The following is a 22,005-nucleotide window of genomic DNA, read 5'->3' as shown; positions in this document are numbered from 1 at the left end:
GTGAAATTCACCGGAACGTTTTTCTTTCCGCAGGTCGTTGTCATTACAGAAGATGTTCAAAATGTCCACCTTCCTGCTTGAATACAGACCTCACATCGATGTCTCATTGACCTGCGAACACGATCCCAAACTCCAGGGATATTGCATATGTCCTCAGAACATGCCACAATTTGATTCCGAAGGGATTCCAAATCAGGCACCGGAGACGAATAAACCAATGATTTTAAATGGCCCCACAAGTAGAAATCGAGAGAGTTCAGATCAGGTGAGCGTGGAGGCCAAGCAATTGGGCCACCTCTACCTATCCATCGATCAGGAAACCTTCGATCCAAGTACCGGCGAGCCGTATGACTGAAGTGTGCAGGAGCGCCATCATGCAAGAAGTGAATGTGTTGACGATTGATCAGTGGAGTGTCTTCTAAAACATGAGGTATGGTGTTTTCCAGGAAGTTTGTGTATGCCTGCCCTGTAAGTCTGTTTACAAGTGCATGGGGTCAAACTAATCGATCACCAATGATACCAGCCCACATGTTGAGGGAGAACCGCACCTGATGATGAGATGGAACAGTTGCACGTGGGTTTTCATACACCCATACATGCTGATTGTGGAAATTTGTTATGCCATCTCGTGTGAACTGTGCTTCATCTGTAAATAATACTAAGGTAGGAAAGTTCGGATTTACACCACACTGCTGCAAGAACCACTGACAGAACCTAACTCGTTCGTGCAGGGTAATCTGCTGGTGACAGGGCCTGTACACGTTGCAAATGATAAGGATACAATTGATAATCTTTCAACAGTCTCCAGACAGTCGTATGAGGAACATTGACTTGCAACGCTACCCTTCGTGTGCTGATAGAAGGAGTCATGTTCACAGCCTCCAGAATCTCCTCCTGTACTTCTGGAGTTGTAGATCTTGGTCGTCCCCTTCCCAAACCAGGAGAGTTAAATTTTCCATACTCGCACAGACGGTAATGGAGACGTACAAATGTCTTCCGATCTGGACATTGTTGCTGTGGGTACCTCTCCTGGTACAAATGACGAGCCAGCGCAGCATTGCCGTCCGTCCGCCTTACCGTACATGAAGTGTATCTCTGCCAGCTCTTGATTTGAATAATGTCGCACAGTCTAACGCCTACACAACACTGAATGTAACCTTCGCCTTGGAATGAACTGTCAGAGTGCCCTCTTAATGTCTCCTTTGACAGCAACGACCTGCGGAAAGAAAAACGTTCCAGTGAATTTCAATGTTGTGAAGGCCATAACTCGTAAATAAAGCATTTCCGGACACATGTTGTAATGAACTATTTTGATTGTCTACATGTGGGAAATACATACCTGAAATTATGCCCCGTATTTTTTAAACACCCTGTATTTAGTACTAGTCATAATTAACACAATACATAAATTAAATCTCCAGCTGTTATCCATATACTGCGGCTTCAATGCACTGCCTACTTATCTTGAAGCTTTGAAAGGCGAAGAGAAAAAGTTCTGAACAGAATTAACAAAATTTCTCCATACTCAAATCTTTCATTCAACTAATGAACTGTTTATGCTTGAAAATTTTTAATTACAAATCGAATTAATCTGCTTACTATCTATTATATGTTTTGTATAATTTTTTGTTGTTGCATATCTAAAAGCTACAATGCTGATGTAAGGCGTATGGAATACAATAAATTAAATGAAAAAATAAAATTTGACGACTTAGCCTACATTTCTTTAACATATTTTATATAACATGAAGATGAATATTGTAATTTATGGAGAAATATTTATATAAATCTTAATATATTTAATTTAGGTCTACCACTTTGGAGTAGTGGGAAACTAGGGTGCCCAGAATCGAATCCTGATTGGGACAAGTTGCCTGATTGAGGTTTTTCTGGAGTTTCCCTCAACCCATTAAGAACAAATGCTGGGTAACTTTCGATGTCATTATCATCTTCATTTTCCTGCCTCCTTCTACACTCAGGTCATTCTGTCATATGGTGTGAACAGAATCCGAGCTAATGGGTGCCCCAACTCAGAACAGGATTCTTAACCATAATCGCCAAAAAGTAGGTGCACATAGCTACACATGAATATGTGCGGTGTTAGTTAAAAAAATAAGAATAAAAATAATTTATTATTCTTCTTTCCTTCATATTTTCAGCTATAATATTTTACCTTACAGATGTTGGAAGAAATAAATAAATAAAAAAAATATACATAAGTATAATGGACATCAGTTTTCCAAATTTTCACATGGAATTTATTATCATTATTATTGACAGCAGCAATGACAGTTAATATATTCTTGCAGAGAATATGTTTGCGAAAAATTGTTTGATGTTGAAAAATATTGTCTCGTACACATATTGTCAGAAAATTTTAAAATAATTTCTAAAAAGACATCATGTAAAAATATTGTCCGAAATTTAGAAATCTTGACCTTACCTTGTGAATACATTCTTTCCCTAATGATGCTGTATATTAAGAACCAAGATAAATTCAGTACTAATCAAGACTTCATCATTTTAATACAAGACATAAATCAGATCTTCATCTACCCTCTGTTAGTCTAAGCTGTTTTAAAAAAGGAGTTCGCTATTCATGTATAACAGTCTTCAATGCACTGCCTAATTATCTTAAAGATTTGAAGAACCATGAGAAAAGGTTTAGAAAAGAATTAACCAAATTTCTACATACTCATACCTTCTACACAACTGATGCAATTGTTTATGCTTGTGAATTGAATTATTCTACTTAAAATGACATGTACAATTTTATATAGCTCAACTAAAATATGTTTTATATTGACTTAATCTGTTTACTATGCATTGTATATTTTTGTTTAGCATAACTGATTAACTGTATGTGTTGTAAATTGAACAGTATACTGTATAGGTCAACTGACGAATTGTTTAAGCTTATAAATTGAATTAATCTACTTCATATGAATTGTACAATTTTGTATAGCTTAATGAAAATAAGTTTGTAAATTGAACTAATTTGATTGCATATGTTTGTATAGTTTGGCTGATGAATTGTATATGCTTTTAAAATGAATACTAGTCTGTATAGCTCTACTGATAAATTGTATATATACTGTAAATTGAATGGTAATCTGTATTGATGAATTGTATATGCTGTAAATTGTATAGTAGTCTGTATAACTCAACTGATGAATTGTTTATGATTATAAATTAAATTAATCTACTTGATATTAATTGCACAAATCTGTATAGCTTAATGAAAGTATGCTTGCAAATTAAATTAATCTGCTGACTTTGTATTGTATATATTTGTATAGTTTTGGCCAATGAATTTTATATGCTTTAAATTGAATAGTAATCTGTATAGCTCTATTGATAAATTGTTTGTGTTTGTAATTTGAAGTAGTTTGCATGATATGTATTATCAATCTCGGTATATCACAACTGACAGAATTGTTTATGCCTTAAATTTAATTAACTTACTTGTTTTGTATTACACATATAGCTCTACTGATGAATGATCGTTTGCGTTTGTAAATTTAATAATCTGATAGGCTATGTATTGTATATTTTTAGTAGAGCCATCGATGTAGCTCAGTCGGCAGACTCGCTGGGCTGCTGATCCAGAGCTGCATTCGGATTTGGTTTCTTCCGAGGTTTTCCGCAGCCATAGGACTGAAGCCGGATGGTCTATGGCGAGTCCTCGGCATCAACTCCTTTGATTTGATTACCTGGTTGGATTTTTCCGAGGTTTTCCCCAACCAAAAGGCAAATGCTGAGTAATCTTTTGGCGAATCCTCGGACCTCATCTCATCTCATTACATCTCGCCAAAATATTGTAAAAAATTGCACAAAATTGTAAAAATTGTAGAAAATTACTAAATTGTAAAACTGTAAAAATTTGTAAGAATTGTAATTGTAATATTGTAAAATTTTGACTTGTTCCACATGTTAAAGCTTCATTGCTCATGTAAGATCTATGGAATAAAATAAATGAATGAATGAATGAATAAATTATTCCTTATGATGTTACCTTCACGTCAGTTAAAACAGGTGCTAAGTTAAGTGTGGCCACAGCAAACTGGTTGCCTTGTCCAAGAGCTGTGTCACAGATGGTAATCTTGGGAGGACAAGTCAGCAACATGTGGTTTATTTCTTCATGAGTTGAAACGAAGTTCATTTTACACGTGACGTTCTGGAGCTGCAGTTCTTTGTTTTCCTCCGTAACTACAACTTCTGGAATAGACTTGCAGACTATTTCCGCTTTTGGATGATGAAACCTGCATAGAAAATTCAACTATATTAAAAAATATATACACACATTGCAGTTAAAAGAAAATTGCATATGATACACACATCGAAAAAGAGAGAGAGAGAGAGACAGAGAGCAAAGTCAAATTTATTATATTTGATTTAAGGCAATAATTCTTATGTATGACTTTGCTGCATCTAGTACGATGTATGTTAATTTTTATCAGTAATAAATGCAGCACTGAAAATATACGGAGTGATTCACGCAAAAAAGTCATAATTGTAAGATACTATTCTTGAGGCCGTTTTGAGTTAAAAAAATAATATGAACATAGATCCGAATATGAATAGTTGCAGAACTATGATTGTTCGATTCTTTAAAAAACTCTTATGTATTCAATACTCTAAGTAACACATACAGACTGATATTCAGATCATTTATAGCTTATGTTCAAATATATGCATGCATGATTATTGCGATTCCTTACTAACTAATGTAAGTTCACTCTCAGCTGAGAGACTACAACGTGTTCATAATGTGTGCATATGTTTCATCTGCAATACTCGTAAATTTGACCATATAACACCTTCCCTCCAGTTACTTTCATGGGTGCGTCTGAAGGAACGAAGAAAAATACATTCACTGTCTGTTCTATTTAAAATCATGCATTACTTCTACTCCGAATTATCTCTCATCGTGCTTTCAATTCCTTACAACTCTTCAAAACCGGCATCAAGCACTTCTTTCTATCCCTCATCATAGAACGTCTTTATAATCATCCTCCTACACTGTAGAAATACCTCACATCTGGAATTCGTTACCTAATGACGTCAGGGACTGCCAGACTTTAACACAATTCAAAATTAAACTGGAAAATTTTGTCTTATTTAATGCTTTTTAGGTATTGCTAGAAGTGTTGATTTGTGTTTTTTTTTCTTTTTCTTTTTTACTCTAGATTAAAACTGCAAGTTTCTTGTTTATGTTAGTCAATTAGTTAGGATACAATTTATTATGATAATTAATCACTCATTCAAAGTTTGTGTGACTGCAACCTGTGTATATTTTTGTGTGGTTTTACTTTGTTTATAGTGTATTTTTTTTTCCTTTTAATTTCTATTATTGTATTTGTATTTCTGGTGGTGTGGAAGAGAAGGCCTGATGGCCTTAACTATAACCAGAATGAATGAATGAATGAATGAATGAATGAATGAATCAATCAATCAATGAATCAATGAATAAATAAATAAATAAATCTAGTACAGTTGTCAATTAAATGGATTAATCCAACGGATTTACTGATTAATTTTAAAATCTGTTTTAATCAATTAATTGAATCGATTAAAATTATCGTGTTGTGACAGAACATACCTGTATAGCACAAAATCTGTACCTATGTCACTTGATACAATAAACTCTTAAGCTATGATGGACAGATCATTCGTGTAAACTGATGTTCTTGTCTTCTTGCTTCATAAGGTAAAAGCAATAATATTGTAAGTACAACTAGCACAAATCCCTCCTTAATAGCTTTCTTCTTTGAAAACGTGTCTTAGACGATCATTTACTTTCACAAACAATGTAAAGAGTGTGTTTATTTCGCATTATATTTGCTGATATGTTGTTCTTTGTCAAAATAACCACCTGAAGGTAGCTGGAAGTTTGAAATTGGAAGAGAATGATTCCAGTAATGATATTTCGTGGTACTGAATACATATGTTCCGTCCACATGTACCTGACTTTGTCCATTAGTTGTTTATGAAACTGTCAAATCTCAGCTTTTTGGTGGCTCTAGAATATCAGTTCACTTCAAAGATTGTGTGTGATTGTTATTCAGAGGTCAGTGTTTTAAGTGTTGTATGAGGGGGGACCCAAAAATAACCGTTTTTTTTTTTTGCATTTTTATTGAACTCTACATTTGCAGTACTTTAGTCCCCTTCAAATGCACTCGTCCCAACGTTTTTGTCACTGCTGAAAACAGTGCTGGAACTCTTGAGGCAGGATACTGTTCAAAGCCGTTAGCATGTTTTCTTTGATGTCATCCACATCACGGAATCACTTTCCTTTCAAACATTTCTTCATCTGTGGCAACAAAAAAAAGTCTGACAGAGCCTGATCAGGTGAGTAAGGTGGGTGAGGCACAAGCACCATGTTGTTGTTTGTCAAAAACTGTCGGACCGTCAGAGCTGTGTGGGCTGGAGCATTGTCGTGGTGAAGCAACCAGTTCCCATTTCTCCACATTTCGGGCCGTTTTCGTCGCACATTCTCTCATAATCTTCGTAACACACCCAAATAGAAATGTTGGTTCACTGTTTGTCCTGGCAGAACAAACAATTCTTTTAAGAAAATTTGGATCATTCTGCACTTCACTCTTGAAGTCGCGGCAAACTCTCACGTGGTTTTCTCTTTGGTCATCTGTGAACAAGTGAGAAACAAATTTTGCAGACACCCATCTCATGTGCAAATCTTCGGTTAAAATTCGCTGGACCGTGATCCATGACAGATTCGTTTGCTCAGAAACTTCGTCAATGGTCTTTCGACGATCTTCATCAATTGCATGTTTGATTTTGGCATTGTTTTCGTCATCTCTTCCTGTCGATGGATGCCCGGGGCATGGCATGTTTTCAGTTGACGTGTTGCCAGATTTGTAATGGGAAAACCACTCGTAGACCTGTGATTTCCCCAAAGCATCATCATCAAAGGCTTGCCGAAGCATCCCAACAGTCTCGGCTGCAGTTTTCCCTAACAGAAAACAAAATTTCACACACACTTTGTTCCTTGTGGTTGGCCATCTCACTAATCGCCAAACGGTTGAAACAGGAACGCAAACAACACAGCACCACAAACAAACCACTTAACTCAGACTGACGCCAGCTCACTAACGGTCATGGGAGACCCCAAACTAACATCACCTAATAGCACAACCCGTAACAACAAAGCATGCACATGCAAGAGTTCGGTTCCGGCTTTTGGGTCCACCCTCGTATATTTGTGAACTTTAGTTAAGTTACATAGAAAATTCTGTGAAAGTTTGGGATTTAAATTATTAAACACCTGTGGAAAGATGATGGACAGAAAAACAGTGTTTTGTAAGGAATATGGAAAATTGCCCAGTTAGTCACAAATAGTGACTGTAAAAGTAAGCGTAAACTGGAAACTTTTTTTATCAAACTTTATGTATAAATTATCAGTGTGAATCGTGTCTTAGTAAATATATGCAAAACAATATAAATAAAATTGAAAATATTATTTTGTAAAAACAGGTGTTCTTCATAGTATTGTGGAATTAGGGGCCATTATCTTAAAATCGATTAACCAGTTGATTATGGGTGGTTATAGTATATTTTCAAGAAGGCTTCAATACATTCTTGCACATCCATGTGAATCATGAGTGTTTCTCAAGCAAGTTCTTCGTGCTAGAACATCCAAAATGCAGTGGATCCATCTCTTGTGTCAATTTTGTGTGGTAGACCTGTTCTTTTATCCCCAGCCCCATGTACAAAAAAAAGTGCAAGGTCTCCGAGAATAAATAGTGGTGTTTCATGAGGTTACTGTGAAGTATGTACTGTATTATGTGTAATGGACTCAAAGTAACCCAAAAAGCGTTTTTATTTTCTATCACTGTTATCATCATAATAAAGTCATTGTTTATAATTTATATGCTGAAGTAAGTATATTGAAAAATTAATCCGGATAATAGACGTTCTTTTGTGATTACAAGTTGTTCTGTGATGTTTACTATAGAAGAAGAAGCTGTATCTGTCTGCGAGACAAAGGGCTTTGTTGTTCTCTAATGCTAGTAGATACTGTAAATATATTTTTGTCGCACTTGCCAAAACAGAGTGTCATGGATTTTTACTCATACCTTTCAGTAGGTTGCTTATGCTTACGTATCACACTCCAAAACAAGAAAGCTGCTAGTCCTTCGGCCTTCACCCTTTGCAATTTAATCCCACCCTTTTCCTAACCATTTTCTGTCCCTTCTCTGCCATTCCCTTTCTTCCTCTCTCTAATTCTTTTTCCTTCCTCATCCTATTTCGTCTCCATGTCCCCTTTATTCTTAATTCTCTCTCTCTCTCTCTGTCACACGCAAATACACACACAGGGTGATTTAGGAAGTATAGTAAATATTTGAGGTTGCTGTACTATGGATTATTCTGAGTAAAAGAAGTTCATATTAACATGTGTCCAGTTTTTAATGAGTGAGGAAATACAGCTGTTTGAATTTATGCATAATAATCATTGCACGGAAAGACAAACGATTAATGATTATATTTATTGCTTATTTACATGATATCAATAAATTTCAATAATTCAATCCACTTTTCCACTGACAAAATGTTGTCCTTCTAAGGTCGTCTTGTTCTTTTATGAGAGTAGCACTATTCATAATCCGAGTGACCAATCTGTCCCTTGTGTTTACTTCGTTTTTGTACTTTTCCTTTCATTCCATCCCTATACATATATAAACATCAACAGGAGTAAGATCTGGGGATCTCGATGGCCAATGCACGTGCCCACCATGATTGATGCATCTTTTGGGGATGTAAGATTTAGATGATGTGTCACCTGATGGCTAAAATGTACAGAGGCTCTGTTATGCTGGAAGAACATGCCCATCCTTACAGCCAAGGGAACTGTTAATTAAATAATTAAATGATTAAATGGCGAACTTACTCGTGTTAATTATGTAAGCATGTGTGGCTTACAGCTGTTTCGGTGCTACTTGACACCATCCTCAGAGCTTTCTGTGTCTTGGCATCATTTCAACTTCGCTGCCTGTTGTGTGGGTCACATAATTAACACGAGTAAGATCGCCATTTAATCAGTTATTTATATTCAAGTGTTAAAAGTAGTGTACGAAAGATTCAACATGAACTATTAATTGCTCTACACCCATTATGAACAGTGCTGACCACAGACGATTTGAAAAGAGTAGCACATTCTATTCCTTTGCATGCAGTCAATAATAGGAGGGGTGCTCCAAAAGTAAGTTTCGTCATTTTTTTTAATGTGAAGATGGTACAGCAGGTGAAGCAAACATTAACCATAAGAAACTACAAATGTTGCTGGTTCAACGAAAATTGGACACGTAATTCAAAATAGTCCACACTACCACTCCATAAAATATTTACTATTTTTCTTCTAAATCATCGTGCATATGCACAATGTTGTTTATTTAAGGGAACAAGGTAGTGTGAACGTCTAGCTGTCACACATTCCGGAAAGAAAATTTCTATTACTCACAAGGTTCTCAATGAATTTGCATGTAAATTTTACCATATATACACAATGCCTTGGAGATTATTTTTGTTTTTAGTTTGTCTTGCTATCTATTGTATTTGATTTTATAAAAATTATTATGTGATAAAAATTATCGAAATTTTTATCTAAAACAGTGGTATCTTCATGTACGTTTTTCTCAGAAGTGACATGCAGTACAGGATTAAATTTTTTTGCACATGTTCATTATATACTTGTTTACTTTGTCTGCCACAAAGATGTTGTTAGGACTACCAGGTTAGGAGAAATAAATTTATTCACATTTAAGAAATTAAAAACCATTTTTGCTCTAATTTTTCCAATGGTAATGTGTCACTAAAAACCAAAATTATCATTATATTCTTATGTCTTATGGCGGATAAAGTTCAAAACTATATATGAAAGAAGTGTGCAAAATTTCAGATTTTTAGCTCCAATAGTTCTTGAGAAAAAGGAACATATGTGTCAAAAAATTTAGATTTGAGAAAAATGGGTTTAAAGTTAGTGATAACAAATTGTACCTCACATCAATGCATTCCAGGATCATAATCATCTGCTTCTTCACGAGCCGACTCTTTCTGCTTCTCAGCATTCCTTCTTGTGGTCCTGGCTTCCTTCGTGGATGACTGGGCAGCTCGCTGTGCATGATAAACCCGTTCGTTGTCGATGCGACATAGTGCTCTCTCTGTGTTGAAACCTGGTTTTAGGCCCATTTCATTCAAAACCAGCAATCTACGTGCAGCACCATTATTGAATGTGATCACGGCATCATGCACAGCAATCCAAATTGTCTGATGTCCCACAAATACTGTTTTTGGTGCTCGCTCCCAGATTAAGTTGTTAAAACTTTCATTTTGGTTCTGTGTCTGGCCATGTAAACACTTTCTGAGTAGGTTAACATCTGACCGATCTTTATACACTGGTTTTATGGTCTCCAATACTGCATTAGGAAGAGAATGCTTGTGGTGGTATGCCTCTCCAGAAGCTGCAGCCTTCTGAAATCCACACCATGAGTCGGGTCCTTTCGGGCAGAGTTGGTGTTGAGGTCTGTCATCGGTTGAAGCCTTATGGAGGAATGATGCCCACACTGCTGATGTCATTTCATTGAGACTGTTTGTGTTACGTCTAATAGCCAGGCCATAATAAGTCTGAAGTTTGTCTATTTCAGCCTCAGTTAGTCGGCCTGGTCCACCAAGACTCTTTCCGTCAGAAAGTTTTTTCCCCTTCATTTCTTTCTTGAGGTTTCTCAACCTTCTCCCCATTCTCTTTTGCATGTGGCCCACACACTCTAGCTTTTCAATAGCTACATCTCCATAAGGCTTACTCTCACAAACAGTCTTGTAGGCCTTAGAGTCTCCATCGCCCAAATATTTTACATACCTGACACCGCGGTCTCCTAAAGAGCGCTGGAAAATTTCTTTAGCACCCTCTGCCTCCATGGCTCCACTTGACCCGTCATGATTCTTGACACACTTGTGACCTTCTATATTAGTGCTGCAGCCCCTACAGTGGTTGGATAATACTTCCACATCCAATACCTTGCCCGTAGCAAGGGACGTTGCTGCTACGACACCATGATGAGACAAATGTCCCCTACGTTGCCATGTTCCATCGATAGCTACTGTCAGGTCACCATTTCCTCCATTTGCTCTCTTGGCTTCCATGGCAGCATTCATCATTGAACCCTTGGAAACTTCTCTCAAGTTTCTTTCCAAGAATTCAGTGTAGTCACTAAATTTAGTAGGTGGAGGAGGGAGGTTGAGCATGCCACACAGGAGTTCACCACATTTCTTCCCTTTGCCTATAGATCGGAGACCATATACAAGTCTGACATTAATATCATAGTATTTGTGCCTCGTGCATACTGAAGTTCTTGATGTGTTGGCAGCATCACACTTCTTGCACTTCATAACAATCTGGGAGCAGAGACCCAATCTACCACTAATATTTTCCTCTATATACAATGAGTCTGAAGACTTACAGTATTTACAGATAGTGTTTTTATTCACAAAAGATGAAAGTAAGTCAACACTAATAATAATATTTACATCATTAGGCATACTATTTTCACTATTACTACTATTTACACTGTCACTATCATTATGTACAACTGCTTCACTTAGTTTCCTCTTGGAAGCACTAACCACACACTCTGTAACACTATGGTCAACACGTGGAGTTCGGAGGTTAGACTGCACATTGTTTTTGGTATGTTGATTACCATGAAATCTGTGTTTTTTGTACACTCTCGTACTTCTCGGCATGTTGTAGAAATAAAATCAAACTATAATGAACTCCAAAATTTTCACTGAGTCTGCTAAACTTTTCACTATTATCCACAAGAAAAAATGCTCACATTCCTTTCCACACAACAACAGAGAAAGAACAAAGCAGCGTCACGAAGCTGCAGTGCAGCCACTAACTTTCCAGCACAAAATAACATTTACCTGCGGTTTTTATCACCTCTGGAAGCAAAGAAATACATGTACCAAGAAGGGGGTGTGGCACTCCAAGTTTAAAGGGATGCACTGTCATATTTAAAATGGCATTTAAATTGCCATAAATTGTCGTATCACTATAAACCTATATATTTTCTTAATCAGGAGAGATTGGAGAATTTAACTACTCTAACATTAAAAAATGCCATTTTTGACCATTTCATACTACCTTGTCCCCTTAAGATACCTCCCAAGAAATTAGTTCGATTATTTAAAATGTGTCTCAGTGAAATGTATAGCAAAGTCCGTATAGGTCAGTTTCTGCAGATGCATTTCCAATTCACTGTGGGCTAAAGCAAGGAGATGCACTATCATCTTTACTTTTTAACTTTGCTCTAGAGTATGCCATTAGGAAAGTCCAGGATAACAGAGACGGTTTGGAATTGAACGGGTTACATCAGCTGCTTGTCTATGCGGATGACGTGAATATGTTAGGAGAAAATCCACAAGCGATTAGGGAAAACACGGGAATTTTACTGGGAGCAAGTAAAGAGATGGGTTTGGAAGTAAATCCCGAAAAGACAAAGTTGTTGTTGTTTTCTAATGCCAGGCGTTTGACAATAAAGTCATTTGACCTCTTGCACGCCAATATTTTTCAAAGATATTATCATACGAAAAGACAAAGTATATGATTATGTCTCGTGACGAGAATATTGTACGAAATGGAAATATAAAAATTGGAAATTTATCTTTTGAAGAGGTTGAGAAGTTCAAATATCTTGGAGCAACAGTAACAAATATAAATAATACTCGGGAGGAAATTAAGCATAGAATAAATATGGGAAATGCCTATTATTATTTGGTTGAGAAGCTTTTATCATCCAGTCTGCTGTCAAAAAATCTCAAAGTTAGAATTTATAAAACAGTTATATTACCACTTGTTCTTTATGGTTGTGAAACTTGGACTCTCACTTTGAGAGAGGAACATAGGTTAAGGATGTTTGAGAATAAGGTGCTTAGGAAAATATTTGGGGCTAAGAGGGATGAAGTTACAGAAGAATGGAGAAAGTTGCACAACACAGAACTGCACGCATTGTATTCTTCAACTGACATAATTAGGAACATTGAATCTACATGTTTGAGATGGGCAGGGCATGTAGCACGTATGGGCGAATCCAGAAATGCATATAGAGTGTTAGTTGGGAGGCCGAGACGTAGATGGGAAGACAATATTAAAATGGATTTGAGGGAGGTGGGACATGATGATAGAGAATGGATTAATCTTGCTCAGGATAGGGATCAATGCAGGGGCGTATTTTGCGGGCTACCGGCGGTAGCCCAAGGAAATTACAAAAGAAAAAGTTTATAATATAACATAATGTAATAATTTTGTATTATTAGTTTTACCATAGTAATTAAAATTAAAGTAATTGTTAAATATATTTTGTGTAATAATAGGGTCAGCGGTAGCCCAAACCCTTTAACCAGTATACGCCACTGGATCAATGGCGGGCTTATGTGAGGGCGGCAATGAACCTCCGGGTTCCTTAAAAGCCAGTAAGTAAGTAAGTACCTGAAGTAGCAGCTGCTCTGAGATAACGCTTGCTTGAACGTGGCACTCTCCACTGTGATGGTGAGGCAGTACACTTGACTTGATTTCGACATCTGTGTTGAATTGTTATGGAACTCAGGCTCTGATTTGCAGGTCTTCTTGACAATGTGCGAGCACGTGCGTCTGAGCTGGCAGGATGAAGCGGAGTGCATGTCAGCTGGCTGCTTCTTCACCTCCTTCATGAGCTGCTCCTCATTCCCTGCTATCACATCGCCTGCTGCTTGTTGGCAGTTGCTCCTGCTGGTCTCGCTGTCAACTGTTGGCACCTTCTGTAGCGAGTCAAGCACAGTGTAGCTGGCACTGCGCAGCAGCCGTGGTGCCTCTCCTCCTGCATCATCCTGCTGGTCTTCCAGGAACTTGAGCATTAGCTTGAGGCTCACCTGGGGCTGCAGGCCACTGGGCGACGTGGGCACTTCGCCAGTCTTGGATCCTTTGAGAAAACACGATCTCTCGATAGTCACAGTATCGTCAGGGTGTAGGTCTAGGAATGTGTCCTTGTCAGTCGTAGGAACCAGTCCCTTCATTGACGCTTCCGTGAACCCCACCTCATTCTGTCCGATCATCAGCTTCATTACCAATTTGGACGATGACATAAAGTATTGCTGAAGGTTCTCAAGAGAGGAGCACAGTGATATAACCATCTTCTCATTCAGAGGCAATGGCTTGTATATGTTTTTCATTGCTATCATTGCCGTGTTAATAGCATAGTCCATAACACTGTAATGGAAGCACAGCTGTTCGTCTTCTGCAGGGTTTTCCGAATGGTAATTGCCTGGCAAAAGCTAAAAAGAAGAACACACAAAAGTCTGTCAGGAATAATGAGCCAAATTTTATTTTGTTATTATACGGAGTACTTCCCCCCCCCCCCCCGCACCAAAACCTTAGTATAACGAAATTAACTGAGTCTGCTCTCTGTGACATGGCTTGTGTTCATATATTGATTTTAGATTTTGACCAGCCAGAGCTTCTGGCTATAGTTCATGAGGTCCCGGGTTCGATTCCCGGTTAGAGCACAGGAATTTTTCCTTAAAGGGGATTATTCCTGTGTTCGTCCATGGTCTGGAATTTAGGTTAAGGTTAGATTTAAGACCTCTCCTGGCACCACATTATCATAATCATCCTATCACATCATCGGGGTAATGTAACTCCGCCTTCCAGGCGCCCCAACCTCAGAAGTGGGTTACAACTAAGCCACGGCCAGGAGAGAAGACCAGAAATGTTGAAAAGACAACCTGGCGGCATTGGATTAAAAAAAAAAACATTGATTTAGTAGAATGCGTTTGAGTCAAAAGAAAGCAGAAATCAGTACATGGTCTGTTGTTGTGACGAGAAACCAAGTCCTTGCATACCAGTAAGGCATTATGTCACAAACACTTTCAAGTCTGAGTATTTCTGACAAAGTAAATATTATACACCAGGTCTGAAATACACCCCTGCCTCCATACATATGCATACATTAATACTGTATACAATATAATGTATCGAGCAAACTATGCACAACTTGAAATTGAAGGAGTGAGAATGAGATAGTCCAAAGCCATACTTTTAACACACGTATGGGAAAGCTACTAGTAAACTATTACAAAAATTACTCAACAAATGACGCAAGTTACGTCAAAGAAATTATGATAGCATAACTAATAGCATTGGACTATAAATACTTAATGAGCTCCCCTGTAAAATTTTATCTGTGTGGCTTAGAACTATATCATTCTCACCCTTTCAATTGTTCCTTATACTAAAATCTTTAATTTCAGTTAGCTCCTCACCAAGTCCAGGTTCACTGCCAGCCCCACGTAGATAGTGAGCGTGAAGTTGTCAACTGCAGTCTCATCAGAGCCGATCTGGATGATCCCCTTGTCAGAATGCAATCGAGTAATAAGACAGGGGTTGGGATGGGGATGCTGGACCATTATCTTTCTTCGACGGCGATTTCTTTTTTCCTTGCTAGGCTGTGATAAAGACTGAAAATTTTTTCAATAAAAAAGTACAGTCCACTTGGAAGAAGTCCCTTTAAATTACTTTTACTGTCGTATGTCTGAAACACACATTTCGAAATAATGCATAATGCAGGTATATTAGCTGGTAGCTATATTGCTAGGCTTCCTTGTCTGATTACATTGCTAATTGTTTCAGAAATCCCATATAAATATTGATAGTTCAATTTTTATGTTCGTATTATCAAAATTTTATTAGTACTAATACAATTAGTTAGAATATCGAACATGCATGGTTTCTTCTCTGTCAAAATTGTTCACATTTTGAGAAAAATACCAAATAATCTCATAATATGTATTCAAAACTTAACCTTTCTCTCTTTATAGAAATGCACATAAAATGAGATAAGATTTTTAAAAAATATGACTAGAAAGAGCTGTAATTGGTGTGCCATTATAACACAATACAACAATTGTTTCTGAGTGAGATGTGGTTGACCAATCTTTCTTTCCCCCTCTTAGTTTCCCCCTCCCCATTTCATTTGTTGTAGAAATTTTTAATTTTCACTATGACATCCAATTTTGCTAAAATGTCGCACATAAAGAAAACAATGGTAAGATACGAGGAAAAGTAACTTTCACATGGACATTAAAGCATCATCAATACAGTTGCAAATTTTATTATATGCAACTCAAAATTGCAACTTTTCATTATTTTTCTTCAATATGTACGGTTGTGAAACTTGGACTGTCACTTTGAGAGATGAACAGAGGTTAAGGGTATTCGAGAATAAGGTGCTTAGGAAAATAAATACAACCACACAGGCGTATACAAACTCAAATGTAACACCTGCAACAACTTCTACATAGGACAGACAGGCAGATCATTTCAAACACGTTACAAAGAAGACATCACAGCCATAACAAAATTACAAAACACCTCCACATATGCAGAACACATCACAAATGCTAACCACACCCACAGAGACATCAACACAGACATGGAAATACTACACATCCAACCAAAAAGCCAGAAACTAAACACACTAGAACAATATGAAATATACAGACACACAAAAACACACCCCAACGAAATTCTCAACACACAACTCAATTTCAGAACACACACACTCTTTGACTCTACATTATACCACACGAACACACCTTCACAGGAAACAAAACAAGAGGCACCAAGACTAACAACGACAAATTCTGAGGATGACTCATAAATAGGTCGAAACATGTAAACAATGTACATTAGAATTTAACACAAGAAAGTCTTATCATACATATTCCGAAATATTTGGGGCTAAGACAGATGAAGTTACAGGAAAATGGAGAAAGTTACACAACGTAGAACTGCACGCATTGTATTCTTCACCCGACATAATTAGGAATATTAAATCCAGATGTTTGAGATGGGCAGGGCATGTAGCATGTATGAGTCGATTCTGAAATGCATATAGAGTGTTAGCTGGGAGGTCACAGGGAATAAGATCTTTGGGGAGGCCGAGACGTGGATGGGAAGATAATATGTATAAGGGAAAATAATATTAAAATGGATTTCAGGGAGGTGGGATATGATGGTAGAAACTGGATTAATATTGCTCAAGATAGGCTTATGTGAGGGCAGCAATGAACCTCTGGGTTCCTTAAAAACCATTTGTAAGTAAGTATAATTTCCAGCCAAATTGATACACTTGTTGTAGCATTTAACGAGCTTCCACATTCTTTTGTTATACAGTTCTGCACCCTATGAGTTGAGCCACTCTTCAATACTGAACTACTCGTGATCATCAAAGCATTGTAATGTAAGGCATTTTTTCTGATGCATAAAAAGATGGTAATCGCTAGGCTGCAAATCTGTATGAAGATGACCATGCAATGTTCGAGTATGTACAGCAATATTCCTTAACTTGTTTAAGATCAGACAGTGAATCGCTGCATTGTATTCCAAAAGATAGTTGCCATTAGAGGTGGGGTGTGATAGCGTTTTGCCATCACAGCTCCGAAATGTGATAGCTCTGAAAAATCGTTGCAATAGATAATATCGATTTTGTCACTGTGTTCGGAGGATTCTTGGTGATTATGGTACTCCATTTCCTATCTGTAGATTTCTAAGTCGACTAGAACTCAATATCACTGCCATCTACTTATGTCTGAACAAACCGTGAGGAATATACATGTTTCTCATCTCGAGCTGACAGATGTTTATGTTTATCACTCTTTTGCAGAATTGAATTGATATGCCGATGACATGTCTTATATCAACAGTAGTGGTTACCAGGGCATGTATACTGAAAACAAAACACTCTCTGAGCTGTTACTGCGAAGTGTGGACGTATATATTCGTCCAAGAATGTTTACGAATGATTAAGTGAATCATTCTTGGAAGAATATAGCAGGTGCATAGCTTCAGTATCAAAGAGCTGCCAACATTAACCTATTGCCACTTGAGTTATCCTTCAAGTTAATCTTCTGGCTTGCAGTTTTCTGGACTCTGGACTTGTCACATATATATGTACATCAGTTGTCAAACAGTGTCACATATTAGGCAGAATGGTGAATTCTCGGAGCTGTGATTTTGGAACTGTAGTCATAGTCGGAACCAGTGACAAACCTATCACAGCAATAAAATCACAGGTCTTCAAATCACACTCCATCACTAGTTTCCATCAGTTTCTTGGCAGAGAAAGTTTGCAGCACTACTCTGAAAAGGTCTAGTATTCCCCAGAAAAATAATTTATTTGAACCTTAACCTTAATTCCTCATCTGCTTATTAAATAAGACGACCAATGAGGCGCAAAATATATTTTATATACCGGTATATATATATATATATATATATATATATATATATATATATATATATTCTTATTTAGTTATTTAACGATGCTATATCAACTAATAGGTTATTTAGCATCAATGGGATTGGTGATAGTGAGATGGTATTTGGTGATATGAGGCCGAGGATTCGCAATAGATTACCTGACATTCGCTTTATGGTTGGGAAAACCTCGGAAAAAACCCAACCAGGTAATCAGCTCAAGTGGGGATCGAACCCGCACCTAAGCGCAGCTATAGATTGGCAGGAAGTGCCTTAGCCAACTGTACTACACCAGAGGCGCGAAATATATTAATAAAGCATTAAATGCAGAAGATCTGGAGCAGCAAACAATTATTGTAATTGCTATCATTAAAGAACTGTTGCTAATCTGAATATGGGACTTACTGAAAGGGTAGGAAAAACTGTCATAAAGTAATTCTCAAACACTTACACTTAATATTGAGAAAATGTGGCATCAATCCATCTCTGCTTGAAATCACACAGGACGAGAACAGTCTTAGTTTGCTGATTCAGCAATAATTTGAGACAGAAGCTTCTACAAATTCATAATGAAATAATTATTTCGGAATATGTATGATAAGACTTTCTTGAGTTAAATTTTAACGTATCTTGTTTACATGTTTCGACCTATTTATGGGTCATCTTCAGAACTTGTCGTTGTTGGTCTTGGTGCCACTTGTTGTTTCCTGTGAGGGTGCGTTCGTAGTGTAGAGTCAAAGAGTGTATGTGTTTTGAAATTGAGTTGTGTGTTGAGAATATCGTTGGGGTGTGTTTTCGTGTGTTTTTATATTTCATATTGTTCTAGTGTGTTGAGTTTCTGGCTTTTTGGTTGGATGTGCAGTATTTCCATGTCTGTGTTGATGTCTCTGTAGGTGTGGTTGGCATTTGTGATGTGTTCTGCATATGTGGAGGTGTTCTTTGTAACGTGCTTGAAATGATCTGCCTGTTTGTCCTATGTAGAAGTTGTTTTAGGTGTTACATTTGAGTTTGTATAAGTTTGTGTGGTTGTATTTGTTTGTTTCTGTTATTTGTGTGTTGAGATGTTTTTGTAGAGTGTTATTTGTTCTGTATGCGATGTTGTAATTTAATTTCTTGAATGAGGTTGCAATTTTATGTGTGTTTTTGTTTTCGTATGTTAGTGTGATGTATTTTTTGTGTTCTTCTGTTTGTGTTGTATTTTTCTGTTTTTTGTGGTTATGTTTTGTCTTACGTATTATGTTGTCTATTATGTTGGTGTTGTATCCATTTTCTTGAGCTATGTATTTGATTGTATTTAGTTCTTCGTTGTAATCCTGTTGGTTCATTGGTATGTTGAGTAGTCTGCGTACCATTGTACCATCAATCTTCTTAATGTATCCAGCTGTTTGCTGATAACATAAAATCCACTATAGTCTATTCAGTTGTTTTTCACGAGAAATGAGGGATATTGTGATCGGTGTTCATTATAGATGCCTGTTGCTAGTAGCCAGAGTTGGGGTGTAGTCAGTATATACTGCAGGGCTGTGTCTTCTGCAACTGGTACTGAGGATTTTAATTTACTTCTTTTGTGGTTTATGGATGGACAGTATAGAAGAATGTGTTCCAGATCTTCATCATGATTATTACACCACAGACAAGTAGGATTATCAGAAATGTGAAATCGGCATAGGTACAATTGAGTGACAATGTGACCTGTTCTGGCTCTTGTTAAAAATCTTTGAACATGTCTGGGCAAGTTTTTGTACATTTCCAGGTCATTTGGTTTCTTTTGTACAGACTGTAAAATTTTTCCTTTGTCAGAAGAGAGCCAATTGTTGATCCATAGGTTTGTAAAATGAGACTTTACTGAAGCAAAAAAACTGGATAGAGTTATCACTTGAAGAGGTCTTGGTTGCAAATATGTTGCCTGTTTTGCAATATTATCGACTTTCTCGTTTCCAGGTATACCACAATGACTAGGTATCCATTGAAATGTTATTTCCTTTTATAGTTAGTTTACTTAGTTGTTTCTGAATTGGAATAATTCTATGTGCATATAGGTTTGGTACATATTTAATTATATTAAATATAGCCCCCTTGGAGTCGGTAAGTATGCAAATAGATTTTTCAGAAATCTGAGTAACACACTGAAGAGCAGCATCAATAGCTAGCAATTCAGTGTCAAGATTGGAAGAGGATGAACATGGTATAAAATAACTTTCTTGATATTTTGGAATATAATACCCTGCTCCTGATGTCCCATTATTAGGATTTAGAGATCCATCTGTATAAATTTGAAGGTGATCCTTATATGTGCTGCAGAGTAGTTCCATGGCATCTAACTTAAGAATGTATGGAGGATCATTTTGGAATGATTTCCTGGAATTTGTATGTTATGTTCTGGAATCACCCATTTCCATGGAGGAATTTCGTTCCCAACTGGAGTTTTAGCAATGAGTGTGTCTGTGATATAGATTGGTATTTCTTCTTTCTTTATTTTATAGAAATTACACAGGATATCATCTGACAGTTTGAAGAACATCTGAGATCTGGGTGAGGCTTTCAATTTTAAATGTATTTTTAGATCCTTTTGTAATATATAGTGTCTGATTGGTTGAATATTACATTCAATTTCTAGGGCAACAGTTGATGTGGTTTTTGGTACTCCTAGGCATAATAAAAGAAGAAAATATAAATAAAAAAATAAACGTACCTTCAGTTTTTCTTCGAGTCTCAAGCTGCATAGAAGTTCAGGGTACGGTGATTTTGCTGCAATCAATTTCTGCCACTCCCACCAAGATTCGCCTATCTCCTATAAAAATATTAGTTCATTTGGTATAGTTTAATTTTAGTAATGTATACATAACTTAACAAGTTCCAAGAATTATTTGGAGTCCAGGTAAGAAATTACAGTACAATAGACAGATGTAATACAGTAGAACTCCTATTATCCGAACTAATTGGGGATTGGACTGATCTGGATATGCGGAAATCCGGATAATTGGATATAGCTCAGGAATAATTAAGAAAAAACGATGTCTGACAAAGTAAAAACCCAATTTTTATTGATAAAACTAACTAAGCAAACATGGGTATGTATGTTCTGTACTGTACTTTTAAAATTGTACGTTAAGGTAAATAAAAACTAAAAATTAACATACAGTATTACAGTAAAACCTCGATAAGATGCCCGCTTATTACGCTATCCCGTGTAATACACTTTTTTTGTCAGGTTCCTGCACATTTCATATATAACGCCTTTATAAAATACCCTGTTTGTTGCACTCAACTTGTGCATAATATACTGATTTTGTGAAATACTTTCGATGTAATTTCCAGCAACGTACTGTAACAGCAATGAAACATCTTGGTCATTGAACTCACTGGTGCCATTAACCTGAAAAGTATTGGTATTCGACCCTTTGCATTTAAATCTTCATACTTCACACCTTAGTATACCCCACCCTCTTGTTACGCTCTCTTATTCGACTCTTTACCTGCGCGGTTAAAGCCTACATACAGTTACAATACCTCACCCTCTTGCTAACCCTCTCTCTCAAACAGCATTCCTCACTCGGCCGTAATAAAATTCTGGAAATTTTTGCTGGGCAGTTTGTTGTCCTTTAGTGTATTGAAGTGACTGTGAATGTCATTACAATGACAATGAGTGTTAAACAAAAAGCCCTTTCTGTGTCGGAAAAATTAGAAATCTTACTAAA

At 36.9% G+C, this 22,005-nt stretch overlaps 1 protein-coding gene across 4 annotated transcripts in view; it reads right to left on the bottom strand.

The window, feature by feature from the left end:
* Positions 1-22,005, bottom strand: part of LOC138710368 (centrosomal protein of 120 kDa-like) — a 66,850-nt gene that overhangs the window by 31,155 nt on the left and 13,690 nt on the right. For 3 of the 4 annotated variants that reach the window (XM_069841237.1, XM_069841240.1, XM_069841238.1), the window contains exons 4-7: positions 21,000-21,098; positions 15,313-15,507; positions 13,505-14,325; positions 4,016-4,262 (exon numbers count right to left, since the gene is read on the bottom strand). In XM_069841237.1, the coding sequence (XP_069697338.1) occupies positions 4,016-4,262; positions 13,505-14,325; positions 15,313-15,507; positions 21,000-21,098 (1,362 nt within the window). The remainder of the gene's footprint in view (positions 1-4,015; positions 4,263-13,504; positions 14,326-15,312; positions 15,508-20,999; positions 21,099-22,005) is intronic. The other variant, XM_069841239.1, reaches the window with a different exon arrangement.

The sequence above is a fragment of the Periplaneta americana genome, chromosome 12 (genome assembly GCF_040183065.1).
Source record: "Periplaneta americana isolate PAMFEO1 chromosome 12, P.americana_PAMFEO1_priV1, whole genome shotgun sequence".
NCBI classification, from domain to species: domain Eukaryota; kingdom Metazoa; phylum Arthropoda; class Insecta; order Blattodea; family Blattidae; genus Periplaneta; species Periplaneta americana.
This window is presented reverse-complemented; position numbering and strand designations above follow the sequence as displayed.